General features: G+C 35.8%; 1 protein-coding gene and 1 long non-coding RNA gene across 2 annotated transcripts in view; one reads left to right on the top strand and one right to left on the bottom strand.

The window, feature by feature from the left end:
* SMC2 (structural maintenance of chromosomes 2) overlaps positions 1-6,536 on the top strand; it is a 51,603-nt gene extending 45,067 nt beyond the window's left edge. Inside the window, exons 23-25 of the mRNA XM_067743781.1 lie at positions 1,368-1,528; positions 4,625-4,772; positions 5,664-6,536. Coding sequence (XP_067599882.1) covers positions 1,368-1,528; positions 4,625-4,772; positions 5,664-5,822 — 468 coding nt within the window. The 3' untranslated portion in view covers positions 5,823-6,536. The remainder of the gene's footprint in view (positions 1-1,367; positions 1,529-4,624; positions 4,773-5,663) is intronic.
* Positions 1-23,175, bottom strand: part of LOC137227613 (uncharacterized) — a 435,344-nt gene that overhangs the window by 31,996 nt on the left and 380,173 nt on the right. The window lies entirely within an intron of this gene.

Genomic DNA, 23,175 nt, shown 5'->3' with positions numbered 1-23,175 from the left:
TATTCTTCTCTACCCATTAACTGAAAGTTTGTCTTTTCCCTTTTGGAGGAATTTCCACATGGGATCCAGGATCCATGGTCATCTTTGGAATTTAGTAGCATTTAGTAGTCTTAGTTTTGAGCTGCCTCTCTCCTGCCTGGTCAAAAAATTTTTTTTAAAAGAAAAGGTGTTTATAAATACAATGCTATCTTCTGTCATTCTCCTAGAAAAGACAGCAGTCCTCTCCTCATTGTGATGAACCTTGCCTAGCTCTGGAAATCTATCCCAGATAAAACTAGAATCTACTTTTTCTGTGTAGGATATTAGCATGTGTACAGTTGTTCTTAAGATATGTGTTCCTTAGTAAATTTATATTTAGGAGACTGTTTATGTCTAGGAGATTTCCTTATTACTACAAATATTCATAAAAAGTGTATTTGCACTTGAATTTTATACTTGAAGGTGGAGATTTCCCTAGAGAACATGGATGTCAAATCCTCGTGTGTGTGTGCACATGTGTGCGTGCATGTATACATTCTCAATTTTGTCTGCTGAACTCTCTAAGATTATTAGTCATGTCTTTGAAGACAGATGGCTGAATTCTCAAGGCATTGATCAAGTGTGTATGCACAAAAATTACTCAGTTACAGTCTAGAATATTGGTCCTAAATCTCTGTGTAATCTTCTGCTGAGCCTTTATGGGAATAGGCCAAATAGCTTCTTTAGCCTTTTTCTTTTGGGGCTCAATCCTGTTCCTGTCCCTTGATACCTTAACTTCTTTGGCTTTGAGAAGAAGCATAGAAAAGAACCACTGAATACCTTTAACAGATCTGGTTTGATTTCATGCCTCTTTTTCTCCTAGACTTCACCCTGATCTTAGGCTTCTTAAAGTTAGCTGATAACCACAGGCCTTACCATACCAGTCAACAGAAAACAAATTTTTTAAGAGAACATTTTATGCCAAAAAGAGTTTTTGTTTTTCTTCTCCAGCTGAAAGTTCAATCTCCTATATTATCCAGTTGTGTGTCTCTGAGGATTCCGGCAACCATGGCCTTTTGTTGTATCAAAACTTCATGGTAGAGTTAGAGGTATAGCCTCTAGTTTCCCCTGGAAGTTAGAGCAAAGCTCAGTAAACTCTTTCTGTAAAGGGACAGATAAGTATTTCAGAGCCATGTAGTCTGTGTTGCAACCACTAGACTATATTGCTGGCAGCCATAGACAATACATAAGTGAATGGGCATGGCCAGATTTGTCACATGGACCATAACTTGCCAACCTCAGAGCTAGGGTAACAGACAACAAAATGCTCCTGCTGGTTTGCATATATACACATCATTTGATTCTTCTTGGAAAACCTTCTCTGATATTTTAATCTTTTTTTTATCCAGGTGAACAAGGACTTTGGATCTATTTTTTCCACTCTTTTGCCCGGTGCTAATGCTATGCTTGCACCACCAGAAGGGCAAAATGTATTGGATGGTCTGGAGTTTAAGGTTGCCTTAGGAAATACTTGGAAAGAAAACCTAACTGAACTTAGTGGTGGTCAGAGGTGAGTGAGTAATCCCTTTGCAATAATCCTCTTACTTTATTATAGTCCAACATCTCATTGCCTCCCAATTTTATTTCAGATTTGCTTTGCTATCTTTGCATGTAGAATTTAAGGAGCCTAATATATGTGAGACTACAAATTTTAGTTAGGACATTTGATTAACATAGTAGGCAACAAAGTAGAAATAAGGATTAGCAACTAGAAAACTAGACAAAATACATGAGAAACAATTACTTTCAGACATTGGAAAATGGATAACCCAGGAGATACCTGAGAGAAATGAAACAAAAATGCTGAGTCCACTGTTTACCCTAGCTTTCTCCCTAGGAGCAATTTTTTGACTGCAGATGCAGGGAGGGAAACCCACACAAAGTCCAGTAGTCTTACTAAAAAATGAAGGAAACAGATTAGAATTTGGGGAAGCCCCAGAGAGCTACACATTAGCATTACATTTGCACTACCCCTAAAGTGAAGGCTATTTTAGACACCCCTTAGCAAAGGTTCATTGCAGGCTCAACATGCTTTAAAGACAGACAACAACGTTGAGACTATAAACAACATAATCACAGTGTTCAGCATCTAATAAAAATTACTAGACAGAAATCGAGAAAATATGATTCTAGACAGAAATCGAGAAAATATGATTCATAACCTAGAGGAAAAACAGACCCAGAAATGACAGGTGATGAAACTAGCAGACAAGGAGGTTAAAGAGTTACATTAACTATTTACAAGAAAAAAAGAATGTGATGAGAGACATGGAAGCTATCAACGAAGAATCCAGTGGAACTTCTAGAGATAAAAAATATACCTGAAAGGAAAAGTTTACTGCATAAGATTAACAACGGATTCGACAGAATAAAAGAAAGATGACTCAATTTGAAGACATATCAATAGAATCTATTCAAGTCAAGCTTAGAAACACAAAACTGTAAAAACAAAAAGAGCGTCAGTGACCTGTGGGACAATATTGAAAGATCTAACATACATGTAATTGGAGTATCAAAGGGAGAGGAAAACAGAAAAAAACAAAAAAAAAATGGACCCAGATTTTCCAGATTTGATGACTTCTGTAAACCCACATACTTGATTTCTGTGAACCCCAGGTAAGATAAACGCATACACTCGCTTCCTGCACATACAGTAACACAGCAAGGCATGTCATATGAAGTTGCTGAAAACCAGTGATTGATTAGGAGAAAAATCTTAAAAGCAGTCAGAGGTAAAAAGGCATATTAAGTGCCAAGGAACAAAGAAGAATGACTTTAGCCTTCTTGTTAAAAACTATGCAAGCCATTATAAAGCAGAAACTAACACACCATTGTAGAGCAATTATACTCCAATAAAGATGTTAAAAAAAAACAAAACAAAAAACTATGCAAGCCAGAAGTCTGGAACAACAACATCTATAAAGTGCTAAAAGAAAAATGTGTCAACCTAGAATTCTGTATCTAGTAGAAATATTCTTCATATTGAAGGCAATATATTTTTTCAGAAAAACAAAAGGTGGAAGAATTTGATTCCAGCAGAACTGTACAAGTTAAAGGAAGTTCTCTGGTGAAAGGAAAATGATACCAAATGGAAACTTGGATCTACATAAATGAAAGAAGAGTACTGGAAATAGCATGTTCTGGGCTTCAGGGAAGTTTCTCCCTGCCTTGTGTTATGCAGTGATTCAGACAATCAGTATATCGAGAGAAACTTAGAAGGTCATTTGGCCTAACTTCTTAACTGCAGAGAGCCAAATAATTAAAACCTTCTGAGAGAAAATTGTGAATATCAATATAATTGAAGATGTTTATTAATTTTGTATTTTTTCCCCTGCAGGATGTACAGTCCACAGTTCTTGAATTGTTCTCATGTGCTCTATGCCATCATGTAACTCTTCTCTTATGGATGTAGAAAATACTAAGACCTGTTAATTTCTCTTATGAAATCTTTTGTCATTTTTATGAATAGAAGTCCACTCTTTATTTTTCATTACTGATAAAATTCCAAAATATTTTAAGTCAAAAAAGACAGCTTCTGCTGCCTGTCAATCGAAGTTGAATTCCACAGTTTAGATCACAGCATCTTTAATTGTTTTTGCCAAAGTCCTAGAAAATTTTTTGAGGAAAATAGAGAATGTATGCTTATTTTCTTACTGGAACCTAAAAATTATTTCCATAATTAAGATGATATAAACTTATTTTCAGATTATTATGGATTATACCATAATCCAGCATAGTAGTTTAAGTGTTGATGAGTTGTTTTTAAGCTCAGTGCCTTAAATATTTGGTACAGAGAAAGACACTGAAAAGTAATTTTAGGTTTCTTGAGTGACCTCAGCTACCCTCGCTACCCTCTATAGCAGTAAAGATCAATTTGTTTGGTTTTTATTGTACTGTTTCATTCATTTCCTTTGCTAGAAATTTTGGTTTCACCTTCCTAGACCCCCTCTACTTATACACACAATTTTTTTCCCCCACTTACATGTTTCTTAATAAATACCCTATTGGAATACAGTAAGCATTAGACTATTTACTCCAGTGCTGCATGTCAGGAGATATTTGAAGTTACAGAATTAAGTGTGCTACAGATGTTACTGTAATTTTAATACTATTTTTAAATAATTCTAAACATTTGTATTACAATAAACAAGGCTTTTTAATGAAATATTTAAGAAAAATATAAGAATTGTTATATTTCTTCATTCCAGACTAGAACAAAAACAGCTGTAGTTAAAGGGGATATAGAAAAGAACTGAAAAAGAGTTTTAGGGAGAGAAAGAGAAAACTATTAACACTAATATGATCTTTTCTTAAGGTTAGGTGCCAAATATAACATCCTAATTATCTGACAGGAAAGAACATATACCTGTTTTATTCAAAATAAAACTTGTTGAAGAGAGGGAAAAATGGAAAGCTAAAGTAAAAAACATTTTAATGAAACAAAAGTTTTCAAGTTTGAAACTTAAGATTCTTTTTTCTATAACTATCTTTCAGCTAAATTGGCACTATTCATAATAGTAACAGGACAGCAGATTTGCTTCAGTGCTTTGGTAAAAAGTGGTAAAATCAAGTTCTGACAGCTTTTCTTTCGGCCTTCTTTTCTTAGGTCTTTAGTGGCTTTGTCATTAATACTGTCCATGCTCCTCTTCAAACCTGCCCCAATTTACATCCTGGATGAGGTAGATGCAGCCTTGGATCTTTCTCATACTCAGAATATTGGACAGATGCTACGTACTCATTTCACACATTCTCAGGTAAGAACAAAAAAAAGTCTCAGAATAGTTCTAGTTTGTTTTCTAAAACTACTTTTTAGTAATGGTCAGTATAAATAAGATATTCAGGATTGAGGAATACTAAGGTGTTATGTATCTCTTTAAATATATTTCTATTCAAATGGGTATAGAAGAAAAGAGGGTTTTGTCTCTTATTAAAGAAAAGGGCCTGGAATTATAAATTATAGGTTGTAACATGAGGGAGAATCTAATTTTTTTGTAATTTGGAGTTTTTTAGGGTAATTATTTTCTCTAGCTAGCTGCCAGAAGATACACAATCAAAACAAGACTGTTTCAAGGATACACCTGAAAAATATATCAGAAAATCATGTGGCACTTGATGGGGTACTCTTCATTCCTCCTAGAAAGTGATTTAAAAAACCCTTGAAGCTAAAAACAGTTTGTTTTTATTGAACTGTTGCTGCAGGAACTAAGGCTACTAAATATGATTATATAGATAATGCATTGAACAATTCTGGGGGGCTTCACTTACCATAGTTATCACAGACTGTGTATTTATTGTGGCAGTTTTTTTAGCAGCTAACAGTGGCATTTAGAGCTAGCAACAAGACAGTGATACTAACTGGAGAAGATAGCAACAAGCAGCCAACCAGCAGAAGATAGTAACTTGGGTAATGAAGTATTCAGAGTAAAATTAAGAGACTCCTAAAACTGCATATGGAAAGAATTCATTGAGGTGCCTAATAATAACTATTTGTTACTTGCATTTGAGGATGTGCATATGCATGGAGCCAAGCATTTAAAGCAATAACAAAGTATCACCAAATGATTCTTAACCTCAGTATAAAAAGAGTGAACTTCTTCAAGGATACTGCAAAAAGTACTTTATGCTGTTTTTCTTTCTCCCTTAAGTTCATTGTGGTGTCCCTAAAGGAAGGTATGTTCAACAATGCAAACGTCCTTTTCAAAACCAAGTTTGTGGATGGTGTTTCTACAGTAGCCAGATTTACTCAGTGTCAAAATGGAAAAGTTCCAAAGGAAACCAAATCCAAGGCAAAAGGACCCAAATGATCACATACGGAAGTTAAAAGTACAAATTTATTCTTTCACCTTGACTTGTTTTTTAAACATAAACTTTTTAAGAACTTGGGATTCATGTAATTTTTTCATATAAAAAATTTAATCATTTTGTTACCTAACCCATTTTCTCTTCCTTTATATAATCACTTATAAATGAGCATAAATTCCTCTGTTCTGAATTAGTGTAAACTGTGGTCCAATTACTGTGATTGTGATTTTATGTATGTCATCAAATGTTTTTTCTTACACAAGTCTTTTATATATTAGGAAGCCAGAGATACATATTTGGTGGTATGTTTTGTATGTAAAAGCAAAACTACAAAGAAACAGATGAAATTAAATTATAGGATAAATATAGCTGATAATCAGCTTTTAATAATTAGCTAATTCCTACGGTAATATTTGTGTGTTTTCTATTGCTAATAATGTCATTCAGGTAAGGAAGAATTATAAAGCAAGTAGCTGGACCAACAAAGGGAACACAAAGAAAGCTATTAGGCATGGACTGAGTTATTTGTGGTTAGTTCCTTGAGGACAATGCCAGATCCTTGATTTAGACTCAGATGGGAAGCAGATCTTAAAAGATTTCTGTCATTTTAATGACGTTTGAATATCATGTTTCTGTATGCTTAGTAATTGGTCTGTGCAGTCTTGTCTTTTTAAAAATCTTTATGAGTATTTTAATAAAAGCTTGGGAGAAAGGTATGTTGCATGCTGCTCTCTGTTGCAAGTTTATCTGAAGTCTCCTAATATTTTCAAAGAGTTTTGTCAGCCTTTTCATAATCCAGTCAATAACAATCTTGGTGAGTGAGAATATAGGAGCCAATATATATAAATAAATAGATCCATCTGTTCTACCAAAAGGACTCAAAATTTGATGATTATTATATTTCTTAGTGTCCTCTGCTTTCCAGCTTAAAACCATGAATTTCCTTTAAGATTTCAAAAGATGGCGCTAATAAACACTGTAAGAATACTATATATGGTTCTTAGTATCTCTTAATATGTCCCTAGAACCATGTGTTCTGAACTCCAAATCTTGAAAGTTCTGACACGATCTAGTCTGACCTTGGGTATGTTATTTTGGCCCCACATTTCTTAATACTTGAGTCTCAGTTCCTTTGTGGTATCCTTTTCCTAATGTACGCTCATACTTCTTGGCCTGGGTTTAATACTTGTCATCCTTCATCCTCATATCATATCTGAGCATGTCAGATAACACCCAGGTAACTGATACTGTGGGGCACATTGGAAAGACTGAATATGGAATTAGTTCTGTCCACTGTGGGAGGAGAAGGAGACAAAGCTGAAAATGCTGAGTTACAGGAAGTCCAGTGTCACATGCAACAGACGTAAGTATACTTCTTTTCAAATATATGTTTTGCAAATCATTTGCCAAAAAGAATTACATCAGTTCACACTGTCACCAATACAGTATGCCTGTTGACTAAAACCTAGTCAGACCTGGCTGTTAATTTTAATATTTCTAATTTACTAGTTATAAAATATTTAATTGCTATTTGAATTATCATTTTATAAGTAACTTGTGGGATTGAATATTTTGCATATGTACTAATTTTGTTTCCTCTGCTAACAAATTTTCTATTTGTTTGCTTTCTAATGGAAATCCCCAAACATTAAATTTTTGTAATGTCATTATTCTTTGATTAGAGGGAACACATTAAGGGGAATGGGAACATTTGTTTCAAACATCTGCAATAATATGAGTAACTAATATTTATTGAGCTTTTTCTATACATCAGACACTATTTTCATTTGCACACCTTTTCACACTTAATCCTAGTAATTCTAGTAATAATCCAGTGAGGTAAGTAACTGTTGTCATCAGCACTATATAACTGACGAAATTGAATTGAGCAGAGAAGTTAAGAAACTTGCCCACAGTGTTCATACAGATAGTGAATAGCAGAGCCAAGATACAAATCTTAGTAGTTGGTCTCCAGAACCTATTATACACTACCTCTCTGACAGCTCAAACATCTGCATTTATTGTACATAGTAAATTTAAAAGAGGTCTGGATGACTAGTATGCACAACATGTGAAAATTATCTTTAGGAAGAACCACCAACATTTGAAGAAAGGATTCCTTGTATTTTTGTTTTGGTATTTCACGTATGCTAACAGCAAATGCAAAAGCAAAGACTTGAGAATCCCTCTTCCATATGGTGGAGTAATCTAACAGGCCAATACTCCCACAGTCATGTCATTTGCAAATAAGAGTGATGAGAGCTGGCATATTTGCCTTTTCCCCCAAATTAGGAGCATTCAATCTTTCACCACTGGATATAATGTTAGCTCTAGGCCTTTGGTAGATACTCTTTATCAAGTTAAAGAAGTTCCCTTCTATTCCAAGTTTGATCATAATTTTGTCATGGATGGGTGTTGAATTTTCTCAAATGCTTTTTCTGCATTGATATGACCAGATGACTTCTTCTTTACACCTGTTAATGTTATAAATTTACATTGCTTAATTTTTGAATATTAAACAAGCCTTGTATCCTTGGAATAAACCCCACTAGGTCATGATGTATATTTCTTTTTAGCTGTTGCTGGATTCTGTTTGCTAATAGTTTGATCATGATTTTTGTGAATATTCATGAGGGGCATTGTTCTGTAGGGTTTTTTTGGGTTTTTTTTCTTCTACTTTTTGGTTTCAGGGTAGTACTAGCTTTATAAAATGAATTTGGAAATGTTTCCTCTTTTGTTTTCTGGAGGGTTGTATAGAATTGGTGTGAATTCTTTATTTTGTAGAATTTTCCTGCGAAACCATCTGGGCCTAGAGATTGGGGAGGGGGGTGGTAAAATGAGTACAGTTTCTTTAATAGTTATTGGGCTATTTAAATTATCTATTTCATATTGGGTGACTTGTATTTTTTAGGAATTGTTTCATCTAAACTATCAAATTAGTGTATAGAGGTTATGGCATTTCCTCATTATCCTTCTGATGTCTACAAGTTCTAAATTGATATCCCTTGTTTTATTCCTGATAATGGTAATTTGTGTCTTTTCTCTTTTTATCTTTGTCAGTCTTGCTGGAGATTTGTCAATTATATTGTCTTCAAAGATTTTCTAATTTACATTTTGACTATTGAATTTTTTTTGGAGTGTTTTTCTTAGTATCCAAATACTTAGAGATTTTCCAGGGAGCTTTATTTTACTGATTTCTAGTTTAATTTTGTTATGGTCAGGGCTCATACTTTGTATCATTTCAATTTTTAAAAAAATTGTTAGAAAATGATAGATTTAAGAACTTCTATTAGAAAATTTAAAAAGATACAAATTCAATGGTCTAAAGTTCTCTTAATCTTTTTTCTAGATAAGAATAAACCCAAATTAAATAAATAGAAATAATAAAGTGTAAAAATCAACAATGTATAAGACAGAAGAACAATGGAGAAAATCAATGAAACCAACATCTGTTTCTCAAAAGAGCAACAAAATCAGTAGATCTCTAATTAGACCAATCAGGTAAACCAGAGAAATTACAAATCACAAATATGAGGAATGAAGGAAGAGTTGACACTGTGGATCTTACCTTACTTAAAAGGATGCAAAATTATGACCATTTTTATGCCAGTAAATTTGACAACTTAAGACAAGATAGAACAATTAGGAAAATAAAACTCACCAAAACTGACACAAGAAGAGACAAAACCTGAATAGCCTCACATCTATGAATACAACTGAAATTATTATGAAATATCTTCCCACAAAGAAAACTCCAATCCCATTTAGTTCCTCTTATAAATTTTTCCATTCAACGAAGAAATAACACCAAGCATAATTATACAAAGTTTTTCAGAAAGTAGAGGGGGAGGGAATACTTCCAACTTATTTTATGAGGCCAGTGTTGTCTGATACTAGAACTTGACAAAGACATTACAAAACAAGAAAATAACAGGACAGTGGTCCTCATGAACATAGGAACAAAAATCCTGAAAATATTAGCAAGCCAAATCTAACAACATCTATAAAAGTTAAGCCATTTTCAAGTTTTTCAAAAGATGGTACTGACATATTTATTTGGAAAAAGAAACATACAGGAAGAGTAACTAAAAATGAGTCATAGACCCAAAAGTAGTTAAAACACTTCTAGAAGACCATTTTGGTGGCCTTAGATTAGGCAAAGATTTCCTAGGACAAAAAACAAACCATAAAAAAAAAAAAGACAAATGGAACATTAAAATTGAATTGAAAATCTCTTCAAAAGATAACAAAAAGACCACAGACTAGGAAAAATTATTTTCAGTGTACAGAGTTGACAGAATTGAGTACAAGATGTATAAAGAACTTATAACTAACATTGGATATTTGCATGAATGGTGCAAAAGCAATGGTAGGTAAAACTGCTGTCACTTGGCATAAATCAAGGCAGTGCCACACACTGTACAAGTAGTACTGATTGCATTCTTCACTGCCATTTATTTGAATTTTTTAAAAATGGCAGTTTCACTTGAGTATATTTAATGAAGCTGTAAAAGTTACATCTCAACATCTGGAGTACATGTCTTCAATAACGTGAGTGATAAAATGAGAATTATGTATAAAGCACATATCAAAACATGTTTTTTTTCAGAAATGCAGTTATTTCAGTTGGGGGCTGAAGTAACCCTTTTCATGGAATTCCATTTGTACTTGAACAGATAGACTAAGACAAACTATAGTTATTAAGTCTATGGTATTTGGTAGACATTTGTCAAAAATGAACAAAGAGAGCCTGTCATAAGAACCTGACATTTTTGTTGCAAATAATAAAATTGTAGCTCTCAAATGAAAATTAGAATTTTGGCAACCTTGTATTCCTCATTGTGGACTTGACATCTTCTCAATACTAAAGACTTTTCTGATAACACTGGTAGTAATATTAACACATGGGATTTTTTTTAGATATTATGAAATGTGTTAACATTTTGAAGATCTGCATAACTCAGTGAATGGTATTTTCCAGTGACCAATGTGTGATGTTACAAAATCGTGGATGGGTAAAATAGCCATTCTAATTACAGGAAAGACCAGTGATTCTAGTGTTAGAAGGTAGGAGAACTTTTTTTTTTTTTTTTTGTGCCACGCGGGCCTCTCACTGTTGTGGCCTCTCCCATTGCGGAGCACAGGATCCGGATGCACAGGCTCAGTGGCCGTGGCTCACGGGCCTAGCCGCTCCGCGGCATGTGGGATCTTCCCGGACCGGGGCACGAACCCGTGTCCCCTGCATCGGCAGGCGGACTCTCAACCACTGCGCCACCAGGGAAGCCTGGTAGGAGAACTTTTGATACAGTTTCAGATTCCACATAGCAACTGGCTTAAGAAGCTGTCACTTGTTGCATTTTGTTCTTAGTATCAAGAAAGAATATCTACATTATCTAATACTCCTCCCCTTCCCAACTATATATTTATTCTCAACTCTAGACAGGAAACTTGAATAAGTTGTATAAGTAGAAAGGGGTGGAGGCAGGATTTAAACTCAGACTGTCTAGCTGAAGAGCCATACTCCTAGCCATTATGATATAACAAACTGTAAGTTAGGTATACTCCTTGCTTTGTACCTGGAGCTGAGAGAACATTCACATTATTTTGCATAGCTGAGATTCTTATGTCACATGTCATGCATGGGTGGGAGCAAGGAGTGATATATTTAAATCCATTGTAGAGAACAAAGATTGCAGATTAGTCCTAAGGGTTTAGTGAGATAGTATGGCTACTAATCCCTAAAGGTGTGACAGAATGGTAGGCATAAACAGTCCCTTTTCTTGCCACCAGTTAAGGACCAGAGTTTTCTTCAATGGCCTGAGGCTTCACGTATTATCCTTTACCACTTACCCGGGTTATAGGATGAGCTCTGTTACCTGATGGTCGTTAAGCATCTAAAGTTCTTTTAAATCTCAAGGCTCACTCTTGCTCCATTCTGCATATTGGTCCTAGTGCACACTGCTGCCCTATTTAGACATTTTGGCATTCTAAGCCCTCTAATCACAGCCTATCTTAAACTGTCTTTATGAAGGAGCCTACCCCACCCAATCTGCAACAGTTGCCCCTCCTGAACACAGCTTTCTTCTCTATCTCTACGTTTTTGCACATGCTCTTCTCTCCACGTGGAAGTTACTCTGTACCATCCTACCGACAGTGTACCCACAAGATTCTGCTCAAAAGTCGCCACTTCTATGGATACTTCTCTATTCCCATCCCCTTCAAATGGCATCAAAAAATAGTCCAAAGTTGTAGTAACTGAACACGTCTTAGTTCTTCTAGTAGATTATAAACTGCTGAGTGCATCTCTTTAGAGCTCGTAACCTAGTAGTGCCTTGATCTCAAAGATTATTTGCTTAGTAAATAAGTATAAGGAATCAAAAAAGTTAAAGATGGAATAGACCATTACCACACTGTATGGATTATCAGACTAACTAGAATGAGATAGATGAACCCATATTCACTCTGAAAAGTTACTAGTAGGATTTTGTCACGTAACCATGCTTGCAAAATGAAGTGTCGCAGTAAAATTTTATAAGCCAGGATTTCATGCTAGAGATTTTTTCCTCCAAAGAATTAAAAGAATTGATGGTATCAGCCCTTTTATATGTTATTATCTGTTATTTCCTATTCTACTGATATTTTTGTAGGTGTGAAAAGTATATAAATTGTCTAAACTATTGTATTCCAAAGTTGAAAGGTTTTTATTTCACATCAACTTTAATCAAAGACATAATTTTAAATCCCTTAGTAACTTAGGTATAGAAGTTTGCTTCATTGTTAATTACTTAGGATTAAAAATCCACAGCAGATGTTAATTTGAAGAAAAGAAAAAGAAAAATCTAAAAAATACTTTTATCCTGAGAGTGCTTCTAGCTCAGCATAAGGAGGCAGGTGTTAAACATACCCTGACTAAGCCCTGCTTTTGGGGACCAGAAAGAGCATGAATAATTTACTTTTATAAATAACTCCAATACATTAGCTTTATCTTCCACTCCCTCTCTCAAGTAATTTCCACCAGGGCTACATGAACCAAAACTGCACTGTGCTGCCAGTCCACGGCCTACGCTCTTCCCTGGTGGGTTGCTATTGAAAACGTGAGAAGGCAAAATGTAGATTCAGGATAAAGAGAGAAAAGAAAGGAAGAAGACAAGCATGCATTGCATGTAGTTTCACCTGTTACCTGATTTTAACAACAAAGTTGCTGTGATCATTCTCATAGATGAGAAAACAGAGGCTAAGAGAAGTTAATTTACCTCCTCAGTTAAGGTGCAGCAAAATCAGAATTTGAATGTGTCTGATGCCAAGGTTCATGATCTTTCAACTACACAACTGTTTCTAAAATATTATTTTAAAATGTAAAAAGTATTTAAAGGAAAAAACCTTTACACACAAGATTTACTTAAATATGTATAACTTCGAAATCAACTCCTTTTGCCTTCCATTCTCATAAAACTGTAAAATAACAAAAAATACAAACCACCACAAAAACAAAGTTTAGCTCAATAACATCTAATTATGCAGGTAAAGGTGAAACAGTTAATGCTTAGAGCGAGACTCTGAAGAGCAGCATGTTAATGTGAATCTTGTAATGAATCATTTTCCCACCACTTTTCTCACTCTTCACTATAAAACCTTGTACGGCACGCTATAATGTCATTTTCTCATCACCTGCTGGGTGTACAGATTAAGAACACCTCGGTTCTTTTATTTCATAGCCTATTAAAATACCTCTACTTCATGCTAAAGAGACTGTTTACAGAAGTATAGATGAAATCACCATGCAATGCTTAATATGCAAGCTATTGAGATGAGGCCCAAATATGTATGTATTTTTAAACTTACCAAAATTAAAAGCACAAAAATTTAATTGACGGCATTACAGACCTGAAAATGTATGCTGAGATTGCTCCCCAGAGATCCTCAAATTGCAGTTTGAAAAAGATTGCACTATAGTATATCAAAGATATACTTACATAATTTGTATAGAGGATCATTATTCTCTAACAAAGGCAAGGTTCTTTTCACAGCATTTTTACTAGTATTTCACATCTCTGTTCCACTATACTTTATGTAGGATAAAGCTTCTCCACCTTCCTGAAAGGTGACAGCTTCAGAACACCCTTCCTGCCTGTTATTTTGGGACTAAGGAAAGCTAGCTGGACTAGCTCTCCCATTTTGGGTCTAATTTTTAATTTCACAAAGTCCTGTAAAAATGTCAAATGTAATGCAACCTATTTATTATGCCTCTTTCGTAATGTGAAATTGATAATATCAAACTGATAGGATGATAGAAAAATTAAATTAGACAATGGTACATGTTTGCCCTTTCTTGAAACATATAAGGTACAGAAAACATGTTAAACCCTATTCCCACTAGCATATGGAGACAGGGTATGGAAACAACCTAAGTGTCCATTGATGGATGAATGGATAAAGAAAATGTGATACACACACACACACACACACACACACACACACACACACACACACACTGGAATATTATTCAACCATGAAAAAGAAGGACATCTTGCCATTTGCAACAACATGGATGGACTCTGAGGACATTATACTAAGTGAAATAAGTGAGACAAAGAAAGACAAATACCATATGATCTCACTTACATGTGGAATCTAAAACAAAACCAAAAAAACCTAAACTCACAGAGAACAGATTGGTGGTTCCCAGGGGTGGGGGATGGGCAAAATGGGTGAAGAGGGTCGAAAGGTAAAAACTTTCAGTTATAAAATAAATAATGGGGATGTAACGTACAGCATGGTGGTTATAGTTAATACTATATTGTAATTTGAAATTTGATAAGAGAGATCTTAAAGGTTCTCATAAAAAATTTTTATAACTATGGCAATGGATGTTAACTAGGCTTACTGTGATCATTTTGCAATATATACAAATATTGACATATTGTATACCTGAAACTAATGTAATGTTATATGTCAGTTTCACCTCAATTTTTAAAAAAGCTGGAAAGGCAGTCTAGGACTGGATTGAGAAAAGTCTATTTGACTTTCAACTGTCCTCTTAACAAATTAATTTGAATGGAAAATTGATGCTAGAAAATCTAATCAGATATCAGGAGAATAAAACTGAAACTTCCTCCTAAAATATAAAAGGGAAACGGATAAAAATTTTTCAAATGTGGCTGTAGCCCCATTTAGAAATTAGAAAATTTAGCACAATTCTAACAAGAGCAATAACCAGAGACATAATTAAAATGTTCCTGAACGGGAAAAAAAATACTATAAAGGCAGGTAAAAGATGTTCCTGCATTTTAGGCAAAATTGTTGGAAAAGGAACCACACCTAAAGCTATCTAGGCCTTCTGATTTGCTTTTTATTACAAAGGCACCGTCTCTAACTAAACTGGAAGTCTGATAAATTCAAACTTGAATTCATGGTGTGAAAATTGTCAATTTACTAACTTTTTAACTCCAGGGACATTAAATAGACTATACTTTTTGGTGCCTCCTGCTCTGTCTAAACTACAGACAATGACAACAAACCTAACTCCGTAACCCGGGATGGAAATAAGGTTCCGCTTAGGTTCTTAAGCCTTAGAGAGAGTCTGGGTAACAGAGCATCAAAATCAACAAGTCACTTTCAGGAGCCTCTCATCCTTTTACGCCTGCCTCAGGCAACTCCTTTTCTTCCCTCCTGAACCTATCCGCTCAAGTCTTGCTGACAAACCTGATTCTCCCACTTTTGCCTGGCCTTTGATGTTTAATGGCATGCTCTTGTAGGTAGATCCTTTGCCAGTATTTCTACAGGACATTTTTTCCCCAATACTATCTTTTTTTTTTTTTCCCAAAGCCCTGTTCCTACCTCACTTCCAGGTCCAAGCTGTCTCTAGAACTACAGCCCAGGCTAAGCCTTGCATCCTCTGCTTGTCTGGGAAGGAAATTTGGACCTTTAGAATATTTTTAAGTAAAAATATTTTTAAGTAAAAATATTCTAATGAGGAATTCGACTCATAAATGCTTTCTTTCTCTAAAAGAACATCCAAACTTTGGGAGAATAATGCCAACTAATCTAGTTATTGCAGAATCTCTTAAAGCAATGATGTTCTCCAACATGTCACAGGGAACATTATCAAATAATCCAGATAAAAAGGCTTGTCACACATTAAGTTTATAAACGTAGCAACTACCACAATGGAGGAACTTAGCACTGAATCTTTCAGGTGACCACAACAAATTAATGTGCTGGTGCAAAGACCTGTTTTGTCCTTGTGCAGGTTGTGACAGATTCCACTGAAATTGCAATTCGCAGTCTTCATGTTTTTACATTTTTTTTTCCTGTGAACACATGCTCAGAGATATTTCAGTTCTAGTTTTAGCTTCTCACCCAAATTATCATTCTTAATACAAATTCCTGTTTGCACCTGAAAGCACTCCATTTCAACTGGTGTTTTCTTACAGCATGTATATATTATTTAATATTAAAATGTTTCAAAGTGAGCTTATTAAAACCCACACCATCTTTTTGGTTGGTATTACTCAGAAAATACAGTGAGAAGGCTGCAATTATTGGGAGAGGGAGAGGCATCAGTTCGTAGATCACTTTTCTTAGAAAACATGGTGGGGTAAGTTATATGTTGAACACTTCTGCTATTTGCCATTTCCCAAGAAAGCAAAACATGCCCCAAACCACATATAGCTTTTCCATTCTACACGCATATGAAACAAAATTAGAAAGTACTAACAGTAGTGCAGGACTTTTAGAATTACACTTGGATATTCTCTCATTTTCAAACTTTAAATTACATCATTAAACTTATTTTAACTATTCTTTATGTGTTTTTTGAATTTTATTTATTTTTATACAGCAGGTTATTAGTTATCTATTTTATACATATTAGTGTATATATGTCAATCCCAATCTCCCAATTCATCCCACCACCACCTCCCCACCCCCAGCTTGCCCCTCTTGGTGTCCATACGTTTGTCCTCTACAAATGTGTCTCTATTTCTGCCTTGCAAACTGGTTCATCTGTACCATTTTTCTAGATTCCACATATATGCCTTAATGTATGATATTTGTTTTTCTCTTTCTGACTTACTTCACTCTGTATGACAGTCTCTAGGTCCATCCACATATCTGCAAATGACCAAATTTCATTCCTTTTTATGGCTGAGTAATATTCTATTGTATATATGTACCACATCTTCTTTATCCATTTGTCTGCCAGTGGATATTTAGGTTGCTTCCATGACTTGGCTATTGTAAATAGTGCTGCAGTGAACATTGGACTGCATGTGTCTTATGAATTATGGTTTTCTCAGGGTACATGCCCAGTAGTGGGATTGCTGGGTCATATGGTAGTTCTATTTTTAGTGTTTTAAGGAACCTCCATACTGTTCTCCATAGTGGCTGTATCAATTTACATTCCCACCAACAGTGCAAGAGGGTTCCCTTTTCTCCACACCCTCTCCAGCATTTGTTGTTTGTAGATTTTCAGATGTTTAACCGATGGGAGGTGATACCTCATTGTAGTTTTGATTTGCATTTCTCTAATAATTAGTGATGTTGAGCATCTTTTCACGTGCCTCTTGGCCATCTGTATGTCTTCTTTGGAGAAATGTCTATTTAGATCTTCTACCCACTTTTTGATTGGGTTGTTTGTTTTTTTAGTATTGAGTTGAAGGAGCTGTTTATATATTTTGGAGATTAATCCTTTGTCCATTGATTCATTTGCAAATATTTTCTCCCATTCTGAGGGTTGTCTTTTCCTCTTGTTTATACTTTCCTTTGCTGCGCAAAAGCTTTTAAGTTTCATTAGGTCCCATTTGTTCACTTTTGTTTTTATTTCCATTACTCTAGGAGGTGAGTCAAAAAGATCTTGCTGTGATTTATGACAAAGAGTGTTCTTCCTATCTTTTCCTCTAAGAGTTTTATAGTGTCTGGTCTTACATTTAGGTCTTTAATCCATTTTGAGCTTATTTTTCTGTGTGGTGTTAGGGAGTGTTCTAATTTCATTCTTTTACATGTAGCTGTCCAGTTTGCCCAGCACCACTATTGAAGAGACTGTCTCTTCTCCATTGTATATCCTTGCCTCCTTTGTCATAGATTAGTTGACCGTAAGTGTGTGGGTTTATCTCTGGGCTTTCTATCATGTTCCATTGATCTATATTTCTGTTTCTGTGCCTATACCATATTGTCTTGATTACTGTAGCTTTGTAGTATAGTCTGAAGTAGGGAGCCTGATTCGTCCAGCTCCATTTTTTCCCCTCAAGAATTCTTTGGCTATTTGGGGTCTTTCGTGTCTCCATACAAATTTTAAGATTTTTTGTTTTAGTTCTGTAAAAAATGCCTTTGGTAATTTGACAGGGATTGCATTGAATCTGTAGATTGCTTTGGGTACTATAGTCATTTTCACAATATTGATTCTTCCAATCCAAGAACATGGTATATCTCTTCATCTGTTTGTGTCATCTTTTATTTCTTTCATGAGTATATTACAGTTTTCTGAGTACAGGTCCTTTGCTTCCTTAGGTAGGTTTATTCCTTGGTATTTTATTCTTTTTGTTGCGATCGTGAATGGGATTGTTTCCTTAATTTCTCTTTCTGATCTTCTGTTGTTAAGGTATAGGAATGCAAGAGAAATCTTGCATTAATTTTGTATCATGCAAATTTACCAAATTCATTGATTAGCTCTAGTAGTTTTCTGGTGGTGTGTTTAGGATTATCTATGTATAGTATCATGTCATCTGCAAACAGTGACAATTTTACTTCTTCTTTTCCAATTTATATTCCTTTTGTTTCTTTTTCTTCTCTGATTGCCATGGCTAGGACTTCCAAAACTATGATGAATAACAGTGGCAAGAGTGGACATCCTTGTCTTGTTCCTGATCTTAGAGGAAATACTTTCAGTTTTTCACCATTGAGAATGACGTTTGTTGTGGGTTTGTCATATATGGCATTTGAGGTAGGTTCCCTCTATGCCCACTTTCTGAAGAGTTTTTATCATAAATGGGTGTTGAATTTTGTCAAAAGCTTTTTCTGCATCTATTGAGATGATCATATGGTTTTTCTTCTTCAATTTGTTTATATGGTGTATCACATTGATTGATTTGCATATATTGAAGAATGCTTGCATCCCTGGGATAAATCCCACTTGATCATGGTGTATGATCCTTTTAATGTGTTGTTGGATTCTGTTTGCTAGTATTTTGTTGAGGATTTTTGCATCTATATTCATCAGTGATGTTGGTCTGTAATTTTCTTTTTTGTAGTATCTCTGTCTGGTACTGGTATCAGTATGATGGTGGCCTCGTAGAATGAGTTTGGGAGTGTTCCTTCCTCTGTCATTTTTTGGAAGAGTTCGAGAAGGATGGGTGTTAGCTCTTCTCTAAATGTTTGATAGAATTCACCTGTGAAGCCATCTAGTCCTGGACTTTTGTTTGTTGGAAGATTTTTAATCACAGTTTCAATGTCATTACTTGTGATTGGTCTGTTCATATTTTCTATTTCTTCCTGGCTCAGCCTTGGAAGGTTATACGTTTCTAAGAATTTGTCCATTTCTTCCAGGTTGTACATTTTATTGACGTAGAGTTGCTTGTAGTAGTCTCTTAGGATGTTTTGTATTTCTGCGGTGTCTGTTGTAACTTCTCCTTTTTCACCTCTAATTTTATTGATTTGAATCCTCTCCCTCTTTTTCTTGATGAGTCTGGCTAAAAGTTTATCAATTTTGTTTATCTTCTCAAAGAACCAGGTTTTAGTTGTATTGATCTTTGCTATTGTTTTCTTTGTTTCTATTTCATTTATTTCTTCTCTGATCTTTATGATTTCTTTCCTTCTATCAACTTTGGATGTTGTTTGTTCTTCTTTCTCTAGTTCCTTTAGGTGTAAGGTTAGATTATTTATTTGAGATTTTTCTTGTTTCTTGAAGTAGGACTGTATAGCTGTAAACCTCCCTCTTAGAACTGCTTTTGCTGCATGCCATAGGTTTTGGATCATTGTGTTTTCATTGTCATTTGTCTCTAGGTATTTTTTTATTTCCTCTTTGATTTATTCAGTGATCTCTTGGTTATTTAGTCATGTACTGTTTAGCCTCCATGTGTTTGCATTTTTTACAGTTTCTTCCTTGTAATTTATTTCTGATCTCATGGCGTTGTGGTCAGAAAAGATGCTTGATATGATTTCAGTTTTCTTAAATCTACCAAGGCTTGATTTGTGACCCAAGATGTGATCTATCCTGGAGAATGTTCCATGTGCACTTGAGAAGAAAGTGAAATCTGCTTTTTTCAGATGGAATGTCCTAAAAATATCAATTAAAACTATCTGGTCTATTGTGTCATTTAAAGCTTCTGTTTCCTTAATTTTCTGTCTGAATGATCTGTCCATTGGTGTAAGTGAGGTGTTAAAGACCCCCACTATTATTGTGTTACTGTTGATTTCCTCTTTTATAGCTGGTAGCATTTGCCTTGTGTATTGAGGTGCTCCTATGTTGGGTGCATATATATTTATAACTGTTATATCTTCTTCTCATATTAATCCCTTGATCATTATGTAGTGTCCTTCCTTGTCTCTTGTAACATTCTTTAAAGTTATTTTATCTGATATGAGTATTGCTACTCCAGCTTTCTTTTGATTTCCATTTGCATGGAATATCTTTTTCCATCCCCTCACTTTCAGTCTGTATGTGTCCCTAGGTCTGAAATGGGTCTCTTGTAGACAGCATATATATGGCTCTTGTTTTTGTATCCATTCAGCGAGCCTTTGTCTTTTGGTTGGAGCATTTAATCCATTCACATTTAAGGTTATTATAGATATGTATGTTCCTATTACAACTTTCTTAATTGTTTTGGGTTTGTTTTTGTAGGTCCTTTTCTTCTCCTGTGTTCCACATTTAGAGAAGTTCCTTTAGCATTTGTTGTAGAGCTGGTTTGTTGGTGCTGAATTCTCTTAGCTTTTGCTTGTCTCTAAAGCTTTTGATTTCTCTGTTGAATCTGAATGAGATCCTTACCGGGTAGAGTAATTTTGGTTGTAGGTTCTTCTCTTTCATCACTTTAAGTATATCATGCCACTCCCTTCTGGCTTGTCGAGTTTCTGCTGAGAAATCAGTTGTTAACGTTATGGGAGTTCCCTTGTATGTTATTTGGTGTTTTTCCTTTGTTGCTTTTAATAATTTTTCTTTTTCTTTAATTTTTGTCAATTTGATTACTGTGTGTCTCGGCGTGTTTGTCCTTGGGTTTTTCCTGCCTGGGACTCTCTGCACTTCCTGGACTTGGGTGGCTATTTCCTTTCCTATGTTAGGGAAGTTTTCAACTATAATCTCTTCAAATATTTTCTCAGGTCCTTTCTCTCTCTCTCTTCTCCTTCTGGGACCCCTAAAATGCGAATGTTGTTGCATTTCATGTTGTCCCAGAGGTTTCTTAGGCTGTCTTCATTTCTTTTCATTCTTTTTTCTTTATTCTGTTCTGCAGCAGGGAATTCCACCATTCTGTCTCCAGGTCATTTATCCATTCTTCTGCCTCAGTTATTCTGCTATTGATTCCTTGTAGTGTATTTTTCATTTCAATTATTGTATTGTTCACCTCTGAACAACTATTTGTTCTTTAATTCTTCTAGGTGTTTGTTCTTTAAATCTTCTAGGTCTTTGTTAAACATTGCTTGCATCTTCTCAATCTTTGCCTCCATTCTTTTTTAGTTTTTTTTTTTTTGCGGTATGCGGGCCTCTCACTGTTGTGGCCTCTCCCATTGTGAAGCACAGGCTCCAGACGTGCAGGCTCAGCGGCCATGGCTCATGGGCCCAGCCGCTCCGCGGCATGTGGGATCTTCCCAGTCCAGGGCACGAACCCGCGTCCCCTGCATCGGCAGGCAGACTCTCAACCACTGCGCCACCAGGGAAGCCCTTGCCTCCATTCTTTTTCTGAGGTACTGGATCGTTTTCACTATCATTATTCTGAATTCTTTTTCTAGAAGGTTTGCCTATCTCCACTTCATTTAGTTGGTTTTCTGGAGTTTTATCTTGTTCCTTTATCTGGTACATGATTCTCTGCCTTTTCATTTTGTCTATCTTTCTGTGTATGTAGTTTTTGTTCCACAGGCTCGTGCAGGATTGTAGTTCTTCTTGCTGCTGCTGTCTGCCCTCTGGTGGATGAGGCTATCTAAGAGGCTTGTGCAAGCTTCCTGATGAGAGGGACTGGTGGTGGGTAGAGTTGGGTGTTGCTCTGGTGTGCAGAGCTCAGTAAAACTTTAATCAGCTTACCTGCTGCTGGGTGGAGCTGAGTTCCCTTCCTGTTGGTTGTTTGGCCTGAGGTGACCCAGCACTGAAGTCTGCAGCCTCTTTGGTGGGGCTAATGGTGGACACCAGGAGGGCTCACACCAAGGAGTACTTCCCAGAACTTCTGCTGCCAGTGTCCTTGTCCCTGTGGTGAGCCACAGCTGCCCCCTGCCTATGCAGGAGACCCTGCAACACTAGCAGGTAGGTCTGGTTCAGTCTCTTATGGGGTCACTGCTCTTTCCCCTGGGTCCTGATGAGCACACTACTTTGTGTGTGTCCTTCAAGAGTGGAGTCTCTGTTTCCCCCAGTCTTGTCGAAGTCCTGCAATCAAATCCACTAGCCTTCAAAGTCTGATTCTCTGGGAATTCCTCCTCCCATTGCCAGATCCGCAGGTTGGGAAGCCTGACATGGGGCTCAGAACCTTCACTCCACTGGATGGACTTCTGTGGTATAACTGTTCCCCAGTTTGTGAATCACCCACCCAGCAGTTGTGGGATTTGATTTTTATTGTGATTGTGCCCCTCCTACCATCTCATTGTGGCTTCTCCTTTGTCTTTGGATGTGGAGTATCTTTCTTGGTGAGTTCCAGTGTCTTCCTGTAGATCACTGTTCAGCAGTTAGCTGTGATTCCGGTGCTCTTGCAAGAGGGAGTGAGTGCAAGTCCTTCTACTCTGCCGTCTTGCAACTATTTTTTACTTATTCTAAATTATAAGAAAATTGGATGTGCAGGGCAGAAGAAACTCCATTTATATTTTATATCTAAACATTAAAAAGAAAATTAGTCCTCCCCCCTCCCCACCCACACTCCTATTTCTAGAATAATGCCTTTGGACCACTTCTGTTTCAGTCTTTCTTTCCTAAATAATATTAGCAATTCCCTTTCCATTGTGTCAGTATCATAAAGTTTCAAGGTTTTATTTCAGCAGGTTTCTTTTTGATCTACAAGATATGGAAGTGACCTTTCTATTTAATTAGTTTAAGAAGAAATTCCATCATGCATTCTACTTATTTGCATCCTCAATTAAATATTGTAATCCACCTATCATTGTTGTGTAGTAGACTTCTCACAAGCTAGACAAGGCAAATCAACTTTAGCCTATGACAAGACTCAATTG

The sequence above is a fragment of the Pseudorca crassidens genome, chromosome 7 (assembly GCF_039906515.1).
Source record: "Pseudorca crassidens isolate mPseCra1 chromosome 7, mPseCra1.hap1, whole genome shotgun sequence".
In the NCBI taxonomy this organism is placed as follows: domain Eukaryota; kingdom Metazoa; phylum Chordata; class Mammalia; order Artiodactyla; family Delphinidae; genus Pseudorca; species Pseudorca crassidens.
Note: the sequence above shows the minus strand (reverse complement) of the source record. Positions and strands in the feature narration are given on the sequence as shown.